The sequence below is a fragment of the Muscardinus avellanarius genome, assembly GCF_963383645.1.
Source record: "Muscardinus avellanarius genome assembly, chromosome: 1".
Lineage (NCBI taxonomy): Eukaryota > Metazoa > Chordata > Mammalia > Rodentia > Gliridae > Muscardinus > Muscardinus avellanarius.
In genome coordinates this window covers 31,313,666-31,330,045 of record NC_137786.1, presented here as the reverse complement: position 1 = coordinate 31,330,045, position 16,380 = coordinate 31,313,666, and the positions used below count along the sequence as shown (strand labels likewise).

General features: G+C 36.9%; 1 protein-coding gene across 1 annotated transcript in view; it reads right to left on the bottom strand.

The window, feature by feature from the left end:
• Positions 1-16,380, bottom strand: part of SPEF2 (sperm flagellar 2) — a gene marked incomplete at both ends in the record, with an annotated part of 204,416 nt that overhangs the window by 33,077 nt on the left and 154,959 nt on the right. Inside the window, one exon of the mRNA XM_080719700.1 lies at positions 15,072-15,301. Within this exon, the coding sequence (XP_080575826.1) occupies positions 15,072-15,301 (230 nt within the window). The remainder of the gene's footprint in view (positions 1-15,071; positions 15,302-16,380) is intronic.

Sequence of the window (16,380 nt, the reverse complement as noted above, 5' to 3'; positions counted from 1 at the left end):
CTAGTAGTTTGTTCAGAAATAAATTCTGTATCCTTTAGATGAGAACATTTCCCTAGGTAGTAGAATTTTCAGTGAATGAAGCTTTATATGATACCATATTGGTTTTCAGATAGTTAGAAATAAATCAATCATGTTCCTGAATATGAGACCATAAATAAAATTTATGAAACCATAAAGATAACCCGAGTATTCAAAAATTTTGTTAAGTGAGCAATATATTACCACTGTCTCTTATGGTTACAATGGAAAACAAATGTTATAAGACAATGTTTTTATTTTACATATGAATTGCTTGAATTGCTTGTCTGGGGTCTTAGTGTGAGATGTGAAAAGTTATTTAAATATTAGGTCTTATTCCCCAATTGGTCAGGGCATATCGTGATATGATTTTTGTATCTAATGCAATAACAGGTCCATTTGCAAAATTTATTCATAGATTAAAAAAATGAGCTCTTTTTCAATTGGGATCTAAGTTAGTTACCTAATGCAACAAAAATTTAGAGTTGTCCAGGAAAAACAGTTAATTTTATGCCAGTCCTAAGGGAACTAATACCATAGTTAGTCTGGTCACCCTTGACATGAACTCTGAGAAAAATTACTTCAAAATAACACTGCTACTTAAAAGCATGTACTTTCATCCAAAGGAGTCTAAAGAACTTGTAAATACAGAAGTGAAGTTAGAAAGTTACAGGAAAAACTCATCTTTGAAATTTTTTTTCCTGTAAGTTTGGAAGAAGATGCTAAATGTCTTTTGTTTTTGAGGTGAAGTATCTATTTTACTTTGAAATACAAGTCTTGAAAATCAGTGTATCTTTATTTTGATGTGATTGAAAATGAAGTCAACGTTTGCCACATTACCCATCACTTTCATCTTGGCTTTCTGAGTTGGATGAGCAGTCCGAACTAGGGTCTGTGTCACCAGGTAGGGACGGTGTTCTTGTATTCCATAAGTGGATAGCTTTCTTCGGATCAAAATTATTAATGCCCGGAGAATTCAGCTGAATGATCAGGGTATCTGTCATACTTTCCGCTTTGATTTTAGCATGTATATGTGACTTGGTACGTTTCAAATGAATGAAGCCACGTTCCACTTCAGCTGAACTAGCAGGCAGGGCCAGCACCAAGTCTATTAGCATCAGAATGTTTGGATACTTGTGTGAGTAAACAGAATTCACAAAATCCCAGGTCAATTTTCGAATGTTCTGAAATCTAGGGGTGGGGAGGGTGAAAAACATAAAAAATTGAGACTCCAAATATTCATACGGAGCAATTCGTTTATTCAGTTTGCTTTCTTGCTGACCTGGCATAGATCTCTAATTTTAACATACTCCATTCGGTGTCCACTTCCTCGATTTTTACATCGGCAGCTTCTAATACTGGTTCATAATGTGCAATCAGGATGGAAACCTCTTTTTCTCCAAATTCTGCATCAAGACGCAAAAAAGTCACACATGTAAAAACAAGTAACTCAAGCAGTCGAAGACCATAAGTTAAGACTCAGTGTACACGGGTTACCTTGATTTAGCTTTGCTGGCCACAGTTTAAAGCTTCCAATCATGGCCGCCCTCACCACATCTAGGCTGGCATCTCTGAAACACTCACGCAACCTCTTGATAAGATGTGTTAAAACCACGTTTCTCACAACAGAAATGTTTTCTTCTCCTCTGAGGCAGCTACCGTGAAAGTGTGTGACTGAATCCACCCTGCGTTCTTTGGGACCCAGTCTAGGGAGGGGAAAAATAATTGCTCAAATAATTAAGTAAAAAAGCACCTGGTGAATAATTTCCCAAGCCAAATTGCCTGATTGAGGGACATCAGATCATCCCCAACCTCTCACCTTGCTTGATATATGTGGAGCATCTCCAGTGTGGACTCCAAGGTGGCAAATATGTCAGCAATTGAGGAATTTCTGTCCTGGTTGACACGGGACAGAATGCTAAGGACATTAATGACATCCATCAAGAAGTGGGAAAATCTGAAGATGTCGGCTCGAAGGAGGAGATTTAGAAGTTCTCTGGCTTTCTGTTGACTGGGGTCACTTCTGTCACCTGCCTGTAATCCAGGTTGGGAATAGCATGGTGGTTATCTTTCTCAAAACCATCCCAAGGAGCTCAACAAAAGTACTTTTAGTAGAGTATGGCATTTCAAAATTACTTACTGAATGCAGCTGCTGAACAATTGCAGGGTACCCCTTGAGAAAGTTCTGGAGGGCCACCTGCAATCCTCGAAGCCACCTCCTGCCTTCTAGCTGAGAAGGCATCACGGGGCGAAGCTGAAGGCCTTTGAAAGCACTTATCAGAGAACTCTTCTGAAGTGAGGAATTGTGATAGAAATGATGAATGGCGTGCAGGAGCTCCCTGACATCATGGTACAGGGGAATGCTCTGGAATACTGCCTCGTAAGACGGCTCGAGGTGATGTGCAAAACAATACATGGTCTGCACGCAGGGCTGGATTTCTTTCAAAAGCAGAGCCACCCCATTCCCTTCCTCCACTCCAGGGGTACCCGCACTTCCAAAACCAACCAGTTTCTTTGCCCAGTCTTGGCTCGACAGCCTCAGCTGAAGGTTCACCTCTAGAGTTTTCTCGATGGCATGTTTTACTGCCAAAGGATCTTTGCTTTCCACTGTGTGTACCCCAACAAGTTGACATTGTGTTTTTCCTGCTCGTGCAAACTGCACGTAGACAAGCTCGGCTTCCCTGATTAAACTGCCCGGGATTCCGTCACTGATGATGGAGAAAAATTTACTCTTTTCCAGTTTTTCTCTGAGATTTTTCCGTTCTACTTCAGCAATAAAATATGTAAAGGTCCTTGCAGACTTGTTAGTTCTGAAGACTGGGCCAATGTCAACGCCCTTCATATCATCCAACTTGCACATCCAAACAAAATCTTTGAGGGGACGTCCAGTCTTGGCGATGGCATGGCAGGATCTGAACAAGTTCTCGATTCTCCCGAGGGTCACTTTGCTCATGGTTTTCACCATTAGCTCAGTGGAGGCTCTGTCCACCGGAGAACCGCTGGTTGCTTCCATTAAGGAAGCCTTGGCGTGAGCCTCACTGAGATGGTGGGCGTTGAGGAACTCGGTCCTAAAATTGTCAGTGCCGTAAAAGAAACTCACTTGGCTTCCCCCTGACTTCACTCCATGCTTGCGACACAGGGCGCAGAACATAAGATTTAACAACTCGTCATATACGAGCCAAGGGTATTTTTTGAGCCAAATTTTCAAAAATTGATTGGTCCTCCTTGGAAGGTAGCGTTCAAGTTTCGGTGGCCTTTTGTGCTTTTCAATGACTCGACTCACATCATCCAGATGATCCCTGTCTTTAAAACAACCCCGTGATGTTATTTTAAGTCATTCCAATGCCTGCTCTCATCCATCCTCATTAAGTTCTATTTACTCTCTGACCCCATGCTTGGTCATTATTTCTGGAAACATTGTACTGAATGCTTATTACTTACCAGGTGTTCTTTTAGGTGTTTTAACTACTTTATATCACTTCGAAGATCTTTGCAATTCCTTACCCCAATTTTGTAGTTAAAGAAATGAATCAATTGTTAACATCCTCATTTTGTGGATAAGAACAGTAGGGCACAGAAAGGTTTACTTTGGGCCAGTGCTGCAGTGATCATAGGTGGTAGAGCTGGGATTCACTTGTAGGTAGAACTATGTCACAGCCCTTATGTTTTTAAACTTCTTTGTTATGGGTTTCTTGGACAGGAAAGAGAGTGCTATGATCACTTCACTCTAGAATCCACTTCTCTGTGCTGAAGGGAGATACTGCTTTTGGCTATAATCTCCTTTTCATAATGCGAAATGGTACAGAAACCTCGTTAATTTACAACAAAGGTGTCAGGCTGTGAGACTCTTCCCAGGTGGTTGGGAATAAAGAAGCTATGTATAATGCTGCATTGTTTACTGTTCTCCAAAAGTCTATTTTTTTAACACATATATGACAGACATAAATTTTACGGATAAAATGACAAAAGTTACACAAAGCAAAGTCATCAAATACCAGTTTCTTCCAAAGGGTAGAGAGCTTAGACTACAAAAATATGTCCCTTTTCTTTGACCCTATTGGTCATTAGATTATAGATCCTCTTGTGTTTATGATGGGATTATGTTCCAATAAACCCATTATAAACAGAAAATATTGTAAGAAAAAACAATGCATTTATTCCACCTAATCTACTCAACTTCTTAGCTCAGTCACACTGCAGATTATCAGTTGTTTTCCATTGTCATTGTTGCATGAGAAAAGAGCCCAATTCAGAAGTTAAAGTTCAGTTTCTACTGCATGACTGTAAAGTTAAAAATTTTAAGTTAGAGACCTTTAATTATAAGTTAGGGACCTTTTGTATATTATCCTATTTTATCATATAATGAAAAACTGAATGTGCATTTATGTAATATATTAAAATATCTCATGCTGACATATACTGTCAGAGGCCGGGCGGGCTGCCTGCTTGCCTGCCTGCCTGCCTGCCTTCCTTCCTTCCTTCCTTCCTTCCTTCCTTCCTTCCTTCCTTCCTTCTTCTTTCCCAATACGTTATGGTGTTAGGCTTTGACTCCTCAACTAGATCATAAACTCTTCTTTTTTGCTCTACCATGTCTAATTGATTGATAAACACTTGGTAAATGTTTTTTAGAAAATCTCCTGTCCTAATCAATTATCACAATCTCATCTCTTAACCTCTTTTAAAGCCTTTGACATTGGTTAATCTGCCTCTGCCTCTCAGACCTTATTTGCATCTAACTTAGTTTTGCTTTTTCATCAGTCTTTTTTGCAGTTGTTTAAAAGGTCCTTATTTTTTTCAAAATTAAAATATTTCTCTATTTCGTTTATAATTAGTCTCCATGAAGTTGACAGCTACTGTCTTCAGTTTCTTACCTAAACATTGGGTTATTTGTCAGTCTTTCATACTGGCCATGCATGCCTGGTATCTGCTGTATACACACAAATGTTATATACACAAATGAATGGGTAAAAAGTAAGTGTCTTTTCAAAGGAAAGGGCCTTTATTTTCAGTACTGATTTAACTAACTTACATGTTTTTAGTTTTGTGGGCAGATTTTCCAGAAGATGTTGAATGCTGAGCATATACTTTGATTTCCTAGAGAATGGAAGTTCTCTGGCTTCATGAGAACATGTTTCATCTTGAAAAAGCATTTGCAATTCTGCTGATAGATAGTTTTATTGGGTCTAAAGGCAGCTAGAGTCTTTGCTGCATTTTTTGTGTGATCTGAATCAGATCTAGTGAAGGGAGTTCACCACTGAGAAAACCAGAGGAGTCACAGCCTATACTCTTCTTGTTGCAATCCCTAGATTTTGTCACATGGTGAGATATCAACTATATCATGCCTCTGTACCATCTATTTTTAAAGAAATTTCCTGTATTCTTGATTTAGGAAAATGTTAGACTAATTTAAGCAATTTTTAAAACAAAAACTTAACTGCAAATATAAAGTAGCAAATTTTTATATTTTTCTCAGAGACATTAATTCTGAAAAAGTGCACAGAATTTTCCTCCTTTCAGACAAATACCCCGGTGCCGTTATTCCTTCTCTTAGCCACTTGAGGCTTTGTAGAGAGACAAAAGCATCTTCCACGTCTCAGACATACTCTGTCCCCTCTAAGCCCTTCTCCAGGTCAGCTGGCTCTAAGTGCCTTTGAAAATCCTCTCCTTAATGCCCTCTGCAACCCACTGGAGACTCCACAACTGACCACAAGCTCTTTGTGGTCTTACCTACTGCCCTTTGTCTCAGGTAGTCTGTGTGAGGCAGGCAACCTCAGAATCTCCATCTCTGCGCCATCTCTTTCTTTCCTGGCGACGCCCTTCTCCTGCTTCTTTTCCTGGAAGGTTCAATGTCAAAGCCTCCACTGGGATGATTGCTGTGCTGCCCATAAAGGCAGCAGGGGAAATTTCTTCTTTTGACCTGTCAAAGTAATGACCTGAATGATCCAGCTCAGCCACTGCAGCCTAGAGGTCTGGATGTGTGCTCTCTGTCTCTGAGACCAGTCTTTAAATTGAAGGGTCTCCAAGTAGAGTTCAAAGAAGGGGTCCTTGTCAGATTGTAAGGCAATGTCCCAGGCTTGAATACCTAAATGCTATCTCTCTTGAAGAAGGAGAGAAGATACAGAATTTGCTGGACTGTGCTCTCTCCAGATTGTTCTTCAGCAGAAGCCAAAATAGCTATGAATCGAATTTCTACAGGTATTACATGGAGTACTGGTGAGCTCAGGAGAATAAAAGAGTTCTTATGATATAAGTGGGGACAGGGGAATGCTGTTAAAGTGTTCTAGTTTCAATAGATTACAAATTGCTTCTGTTGGAGAAAGGCTGTCTTCCTGATATGCTTGGCATTTCATGTTTAGAGACGAACTGTACCTACCCAGAGCTTATTGCAATGCATGAAACGAGTGTTTTTGTTTTATATTTTTGTAATTTCTAGGGAGCAACATTACTTCCTGGATTAATTATACCAGGCACATAATTTTTTTGGGAGAAGCACTCTGAGATAGTACTGCAAGTGCTTATTAGGGTATTTTGCATCTAAAGACAACAAAATAACATTTTAGATAATAGTAAGAATAATTTGTATCAATATTATAAAATTTTACATAGTATGTACTAATGACAATATTATCATTACATAATTAAATCATAGTAGCTTCTATTAAAATTGCACATTCTATATGCTATACCCTTATCACTTTAAATATATTATTTTAATCTTCAGAACAACTCTCTGAATTAAATATTTACTTATTTACTATCAGTGTACAGATGAAGATTTAAGGCAGAGAGGGATAAAATAAATTGTCCAAGAGCAGATGACAGTCATTTGACAAGAAGTGGCCATGAGAAAGAGCTGCCTGACCCCAGCCAGCATAGTTTGAAGTGGATAAGAAATGAATTGATGCGTGGGAAATGCTAGCCTTGAGCTGGCTCAGAGTGACCACACCAAGTTGGCTACTCAGAAGGTATTCACTCTATCTCATTCTGCTAAGTGTATGTTCACATTGATTCCTGGGATGGCCTATGCAAAGAACGGATAGCTGATTGATGGGCTGTCTCTTACCCAAGATGATCTTATGGTTCTAAAATGTTGCTGGATCTTTGCTGGGCAGCAGGAAATATGCAAGCATGATTAATTGTTTCATTGCATTTTGCATGATCTTGTTTGCATCATTCATAAAGTCATTTTTCTAACATATTTTTAGCAAACACATCAATAAATAGTGTGTTATATGCTTTATACTTTATTGAAGGAAATTAAGAATCCAAGCACATGACTGTAATCCCAGTACTTGGATGGCTGAGACAGGAGGATTGCAGGTTTATTTCAAAATAAAAATTAAATAGGATGAGCAGTGTGGCTGGGAGGTAGAATGCCCCTGGGCTCAGTCCATAAATAAATAAATGAATAAATAAATAAATAAATAAATAAATAAATAAATAAAATTTAAAAACATCACAAGTGGCAGAATTTGACCAGAAAAGAAATGTTAAATATTAACATTATGGTATACAGTTTATTAAAATATAAGAATTACAGTACCTGATGCATTTAAAATTCTGCATTAGTTTTAGTAAGAGGCATTTTAATGAAAATGTCTATTTTCAAGTGGGTTAACCAATACTTGTCAGAAAGCTCCTTAAGCTTTAGTTCTTTCCTTTTATATCCTCATACTAGCTATTTGTATTTAAAGTATTAAGTCACTTGTGTTAATCAAAGACTACTCTTTCATAGAATAATTTAATTTGTGTGGCATAATTAAAAGTTGTAACAATAATTTAATAACATCAACACTTCTTATCGATTTGCTTAAAAATCTTAGTGTGGGCCTAGTAACAATAATTATTATCATTATTATATGCAATGATTATTATATACTAGGATGTATGCTTTTTTCCTAGGAATAAAACTCTTTCTGCATCATATTCCAATATGTTTTTTGCTTCAACTCAGGTTGTCATTTGAGATAGAAGGCATCATAAAAGATTGTTTTCTAATTCTTGCAAGGATAATACAAGGATAATACAAGTCTTCATTTAAAAAACAAATGGGTATGCAGGAAATAATAGTTAAGTGATGGAAATGCTAACTATCCAATTGTATCATTACGCATCATGTACTTGTATTAAAATATCACACTGTACCCCATAAATGTGTACAATTACTATGTATCAATTAAAAAGAGCACTCAGGGAGAGATTCAAAATGGCGACAGCACATCTCAGTAGCTGAAACTAAGTTCAACTACTGCATATATTTGGATTATGTTTTTTAATCCACATTGCTAGTCTATGTCTTTTGATTGGTGAATTAAGTCCTTTGACATTCAGAGTTATTGAAATATGACTTTTTGTTTCAGGTCATTTTGTGTTCTAACTTCTGTTTGGTATCCTGTTATTTCTTCTTTACTTAGATGCCCCACTGATCAACTTCATCTCTTCTCTGGTTCTGTAACTTGCTTCTTTTTTCTTCTTTATGGTTTATTTCTTTAATCATTTTTCTCTAGTGTTGGCTTTGAATTCATGAATTTGTTGAGATTCTGTTTATCTTAAAACACTTTTAATTCTTCATTAATTTTGAACAACAATTTTTCTTGATAAATCAGTTTTGATTGGAAGTTGTTTTCTTCCAGGGTCTGGATTATATCATAATAGTCTCTCCAGGCATTCATGACTTGGCTTGTATAATCTGGGGTAATTTTTATTGTTTTGCCCATAAATGTCACCTGTTCTTTTGTTCTCACTGCTTTTAAGATTCTTTCCTTAGCCTCTATGTTGGTCATTTTGATTATTACATGACATGGGGAGGTCCTTCTTTGATCTGTCTTACTGATGCTCTGTATGTCTCCTGAACTTGTAAGTCCATGTCTCTTTCCATGTTTGGAAAATTATTTGAAATTATTTCTCTGAAGAGATTATGAATGCCTTTGGTCTGTACCTTTATTCCTTCTTCAACGCCTTTTATTCGTAAATTAGGATGTTTCATATTGTCCCACAGTTGTTGGATTTTATGTTTTGTTGCTGTAATGACTTCTGTATGCCAATGACTATGCTTTCCGTTTTGAATGAGCTGTCTTCTAACAATGATATTCTATTTTCCACTTCATCTAATCTTCCAGAATTTCTTTCTATTGCTGTCTTCATTTCATTTATTGACTCTTTCATTTTATTCCAGACGTCTGGTTCTTTCTTAGTGTTTCCATTTCCTCTTTCATTTCCTGTATGCATGATTTGAGGCTTTTCATCATATTATAGATCAGGACTCAGAATTCTCCTTCTTGCATTTCTTGTAGGTCAGTATTCATGATTTCTGTTGTTTCTTTTCTATTCCTAATTCTTATATTTTCAAGGTTCTCATGCTTTTTTTATATTTTGGCATCTTTTATGGTTATTATGCCCAATATATTATTTTCCAAGTATATTAATGGAGGTAATAACAAAAAGAGGTTAAACTGTTTGTTCCTAGACCATGACTCACTTCAGATCATCAACACCCCCAATCTATAGCATGATGCATTTTTCTAAGTTCGGTCTTTTTTATGTTTAAAAAACCTTTATCTCTAATGTCAGTTTTATATATAGCTTCATTTATCTTTTAACATTTTTTTTAATTTTAATTTTTTATTGGTCCATTGTAGTCATACATCTCAATGGGATATAAGATGGTAGAGATATACATGCACGCATCACCCAATTAGCCCTTACCCAATTCCTGCCCCATTTCCTCCCCTTCCTTTCTTCTCATGTTTGAATTAGTGATTGACTTTGATACGATTGTTAAAGTACATCATGTGCATTAGAGAATTTCCCTCTTCCCCCCTCTCATCCTCTCAGGTCACCTTATTTGCTCATCTGTAGAATCTTCTTCTTTCTTTAGCATTCCTCCTTTGATACATTTCTCCCTAGCTTTTGCATATAAGGGAGAGCATCTGATTTCATACTTTTTGTGACTACTTTCACTTAACATGTCCTCCAGTTCCATCCATTTCCCTGTAAATGCTTCAATTGTGTTTTTCTTTATGGCTGAGTAAAATTACATTGTGTACATATCCCATAGTTTTGTAATCCATTAATCTGTTGATGGACATCTTGGCAATGGTGAATTGTGCAATGAAGAACATAGATACACATGCATTAGTTTGGTAGTTTGGTTTTCATTCTTTTGGGTAGGTACCCAAAAGTGGTATTGTTGGATCATATGGTAAGTTCATTCCCATTTTTCTGAGGATCCTCCATACTGTTTTCCAAAGTACCTGCACTAATTTGCAATCCTACCAACACTGTTTTAGAGTTCCCACCTCTCCACATCTTCGCCAGCATTTGTTGTTGTTTGTGTTTTGAACGATGGCCATTCTAGTTGGAGTTAGATGAAACCTCAGGGTAGTTTTGATTTCCATCTCTCTGATTGCTAATAATGTTGAGCATTTTGTCCATGCATTTACTGGCCATTTGAATTTCTTCTTTCCTGGAGTGTCTATTTAATTTACTTGCCCATTTTTTGATTGGGTTATTTGTTTTCTTAGTGTTGAGTTTCTTGAGTTCTCTGTATATTCTAGATATTAGTCCTCTATCATAGGATGAGTTGGCAAAAATCTTCTCCCATTCTGTTGGCTCTCGATTGAGGTTCTTGACAGTTTTCTTTGCTGTACAGAAGCTCTTCAGTTTAATGCAATCCAATGTATTGATTTGCCTTTTAGTTTCTTATGCCTTTTTGGGGGTATTGTTGATAAAGTTTTTACCTGTGCCTATGTGTTGCAGTGGTGGACCTGTGCCCTCTTCAAGGAACCTCAAGGTCTCTGATCTAATTTAATTTCCAAGTCTTTGATCCATCTTGAATTGACTCTTGTGCAGGGTGAGAAAGTGGAATTAATTTCCATTTTTCTGCATATGGTTAACCAGTTTTGCCAACACCATTTGTTGAACAGGATATCTTTTTTTTCCTGTGTATGTTTTTGATCCCTTTGTCAAAAATCAATTGGTTGTGTGTGGATTTGTTTCTGAGTCTTCTATTCTGCTCCATTGGTCTACATATCTGTCTTTGTGCCAGTACCATGCTGTTTTTATTACAATGGCTTTGTAGTATAGTTTAAAATCAAGTATTGATATTTATTCTGCATTAGATAAACCACTAGCCACCTAACCAAAAAAAGAAGGAATTAACCAAATTATGAAGATAAGAGGAGATAAAAAAGGATACATCAATACTGACAGTGTCAAAATTCAGAGGATTATCAGAAACTACTTTACAAATCTATACTCCAACAAAATGGAAAATTTGGAGGAAATTGACAACTTTCTAGATAAATACAACCTTCCTAAATGGAGTCTAGAAAATATAGAAAATTTAAATCAACCAACAGCAATCAAAGAGATGAAACAGCAATAAAGAGTTTACCATCACAGGAAAGACCAAGATCAGATAGTTTCCCAAATGAATTTTATAAAACCTTTATAGAAGAACTAATCCTGATACTCTTCAATCTATTTTGTGAAATAGGAAAAAACGGGATTCTCCCAAATACATTCTATGAAGCTAACATCACATTAATTCCAAAACCAATAAAGACAGCTCAAGGAAGAAAAATGACAGGCCTATATATATGATGAACTTGGATGCAAAATTGCTAAACAAAATACTAGAAATACACATTCAAAACCATATCAAGAAAATCATACACCATGACCAGGTAGGTTTCATCCCAGTGATGCAAGGCTGGTTCAACATATGAAAATCAATCTATGTAATTTATCATATAAACAGAACCAAAGACAAAAATCACATGATCATTTCAATAGACACTGAAAAATTATTTGACAAAATCCAACATCCATTTATGCTAATAGCACTGTAAAGAATCAAAGAGAAGGAACATACCTCAACATCATAAAGGCAATCTACAATAGGCCTAGAGTCAACATCATGTTAAAGGGGAAAAACTGCAAGAATTCACCTTAAAACAGGAACAAGACAAGAATGACCATTATCTCCACTTCTTTTCAATATAGTACTTGAGACTCTAGCCAGAGCAATAAGGCAAGGCAAGGAAATCAAGGACCACAAATAGAACTCAAACATTCACTATTTGTAGATGACATGATACTATACTTAGAAGACCCAACAAACTCAACCAAAAGGCTTATATAACTGATCAACAAATTCAGCATAGTGTCTGGATACAAAATCAATCTTGAAAAATCAAAAGCTTTTCTGTATAACAACCATAAATCCACTGAAAAAGAAATCCAGAAAGCACTTCCACTTAGGATATCCCACACACAAAAAATAAAATACTTAGGAATAAACTTAACCAAGGATATAAAAGACCTTACAAAGAACATGATAAAACATTGAAAGACAATATCAAAGAAGACCTTAGAAGATAGAAAGATCTTCTATGTTCATTGATAGGCAGAATAAATATCATCAAAATGACCATATTTCTAAAAGTGATCTACAGATTCAACACAATATCCATTAAATTACCAAGATCATTCCTTACAGGCATAGAAAAATCAGTCCTTAAATTCATTTGGAACAACAAAAAACCCAGAATATCTAAGCTCTGTCTTAACAACAGGGGTTCCTGCCATTTAGATCAGTTCTGCACCTAGTGGTGCAGGAGCACCTCAGAGAACGCCTCTCTTCCAGCTGGCCACAGCTCACAGGGCTGTGGAAGGAAACACTGAGCTGTCTCTTGACTTTTCTCTCAACCTCCATCCTCCCCAACTCAGGCCTCATTGCTACCTGTTTTCTAACAGCTAAATATAAGTATTCTCTGGACTCTTGTGACCAAATCACTTTTTACTTCTTTCAGTTCTCCCTCCATCATGACCATCTTCGCTATTGGCTACTGACATTTCCGATGTCAGGCACAGACTCTTCTATGTTGCATTCTTGCACACTTTAATAAAGTTCCCCTTCTGTCCCAGGAAAAACTAAAAAATTTATATTTTCTTCTTTGCCATTTCAAGATCTTTAGGGCGAGTGGTTTTCATTTTACTTCTTTTAAAAATTTTAACTACTTCCTTTCCTCCCTCCTTTCTTCCTTCTCTCATTCTCTTTTTATTCCATAGTATAAAAACTGTCCATATTCTGCAGATAAATGCTTTCTGTTGACATATTTTAATCCAAAAGGTTTTTAAAGTTCACCTTTTAAGATACACACGTCTCAAGTTATAGCTGCAATTTGTTTATTTTTAAGCTTTTAGCTGAAATGCAAGCTCTGGTTTTGAGGTTGGAACCCAGAGTACATCATGAGGATCGCCATTAATCCTAGGAACCCTTCCTAAAGGGATTATGAGAGGCTGATAATTTTCAAAATCTATTTCCATCTACTCAGAGGCACTCAAATGCTTTTAGTTTTTATCTCCTAATTGGACAATTTTCTCACTGTCACCACAGTGTAGGACTAACTCAAATTATATTTTGCATTCTAGAATCTTTTAACAGATATCTTTTTATTTTATATGCAAAAAGTAGCATAGATAAAATGAAGAGCAAGTGGCCACTCCAAGAAAGAAATATGTAATAAAAAAGAACTGTGAACTTCACACAATGGATAAGAGGCTGGTTTTGCCTGGCTGAGGGCAGATGGCATGGGCTGGCGTTTGAAAGGTGGGATTTTTGTATCTGTAGATGGCCATATTTCCTTCAGGCCCAATGTTGCCTACCTGTGGGAGTCCATCCATACTTGTCAGGAGTGTGTTTATACATTGGAGGTATAAAGTCTGCTCAAGCTAATTGAGTGAGCTGACACTCCCTGACCCCACAGCTGCAACTTTTTACCAGCTGGGCTTGGAAAGGAAGCAGTGAACTTAAAGTCACAATCCTTCTAACAATGGAATCTGATGGGATTTTCTGGAAATACTGGACTAAGTTTTCAAAAGTAAAATTGTATAATCTAAAAGCCCATTCACTATTCTCTAGGGAAAAGTGATGCTTTCCCAATAAGTAGGATATATTGGAAAATAAAATATAAACGAAGTTGTTTGCAGAGTGCAACTTAGTTCAATGAGAAGGGGCAAGAACTTTTATCTTGAGGAGTTCTGAATGATATATGACCATGGGCAAAAGTTTCAACTGCTCTGTGACTCAGGATTAGGTCCTAAAATGTAGAGACAACAATCTTAGAGCTTCAGTTGATGGAACTCCTTGAAAAAAAAAATATCTGGAGGTAGGAAAAGACTGACTCTAAAAAGCCTGTGCAGAAGCCATAGAACCAGGATGATAAAATGCAAAGGGATTAAAGAATTTGTGTGCAGTGCCAGGCATGGTGCACTTGTAATCCCAGCATTTGGGAGGCTGAGAGGTTCAAGGACAGCCTCAGCTACTTCGGCCCTCTGCAACTCAGTGAGACCCTGTTTCAAAATAAAGAATAAAAACTAGGGGTGGGGGTGTAGCGCAGAGGTAAAATGCCCCTGGGTTCCATCCCCAGCACCACAAAAAGAAATTCTGTGCAGAAAATATTATATACACACATGTGAATGAAGGTATGAATGAATTGAACAGATATCTGTTAACAGCTTGAGTGGATTAGCCAAATATTTGTTAATATCTTATTTAGTTCTACTTGTGATCTATGAAGCATTGAGAAAAAAGGCAAATATAAAAGGAATATCCTCTCCTCCCTAGTTTCCTTTCACAGATAGACAGAAATACAAAGTCATAATCCCAGTACAAAAACTAAACTAGAAGTGTTCACAAAGCGTCTTCCAACTGCCGCATTGGGTAGTAGCCAAATTTACCAATTCTCCTGCAAGAAAGGGGGAAGAGAGGAGAGGAAAATCCCCAGGAACAGAGGATAAGCACCCCGCTTTGGTATTAGTCACTGCAATTCTCCTGCACGTTTATTTCTGATCTGCTGGATCAGTTGTACAGAGCAGCAGAGCGAGGTCTTGTTATGGTGTCATGCGATCCACTGGAGCTGATTTTACTTGAAGGCAAGTGACAGCTATTGTGGTACACCTTGATCGTGTGTGTGTGTGTGTGTGTGTGTGTGTGTGTGTGTGTGTGTGTGTATGTGTGATCTTTTCATGACAATTAGTTTTCCTACCTTTAGGCGCCATATCTAAGAACTGATCTCGAAGACTGTCAAGCTGCTCAATCGTCAGGGTGCCGTCTTCTTCCTTTTCTACAGGTGGAGGGCGCACTGGTGGGGGAGGATCTGGGAAGACTTTTATGTCTCCATTAATAAAGAAGTCTTCTTGATTTAGATAAAGCTCATTCTGAATCTTTGTAGCTGTTTCAATGTGATAGCGAGCTATGTCAGTTAATTTTTCTACGCTGAAAGTAATAAAATGAATAGGGTTATCTCCATTAGAGATAATTTAGATTAATAGCATTTGCTTGTAAGACACACATTATATATTTAGGTTAGACAATTTAATCTGCATGTTCAAATATTTCAATTTCTCCTCAAGTCTGTTTTGAGAAAAAGGCAGGGCATAAACAAATATAGATTAGAAATAAAATATATGCTCATTACACAGCTAATGGTTACACATTTTGTACAAAACTGAACAAAAAGATAATCCACTATGTTTTATTAGTATTGGAATGTATTTTGCTATGTATGCAAGATTGTGGGAAAGGCTTAGATTTCATTCTAAGTATGAACTAGAATAAACTGTTATGGTAGATTATAATGTAAAATATGACTGCTAGAACAATGCACTTATTAGGCATTTTAATAAATTGTAAAGTAAATCAAATTTGATAACATATATCTGGAAAGTGGCTTTCTCTAGCTTTATGTCAAGGAGTTGATGTTATCTAAGACACACTTGCCAGGATGCCCTCCAGTGCGAAAACCCCATTGAAGTTGTGTTGCTTTTCCACAAAGAGTGAACAGGTCCTAGCTAGACCATGTGTCCATAAACATCTATTGATAGGGGCCAGATGGTGCAGTAGAAAGCATTGGGATGAGAGTTTTCATCTAGGACACACGCTGTAGCCATGGGTCCTGGGCAAGTCCTTGAGCTCTCTGAATTTCTCGTTTTTGTAATGAAGCCAATGATTCATCACTCTGTTATTATGGCAATTAATGTGAAATCACATAAACCTAAACTGTACTGGGAATAAAGCTAATGGCCAAATTAAAGGCTAAGTTCATAGAGGTTTTATGCATGTATCAGTGCAATACCACTGCATTGAAGAAAGTATCTTGTTTATATTTTATAATAAAAACATTACAAGAAAATGTATATTTAACCAGTTTTATATAATTAGGAGCATCAAAATATCCTGAAAATTTAAATGCTATTAGTTGCTGTTTCAAAAGATGCCCTTGAGTCCAGCTCCAGAATGCTGCCTTTGTGAGCATCCAGGTAGTCTGGATTAGGGAATTAGTTGGTGCTTTGCAG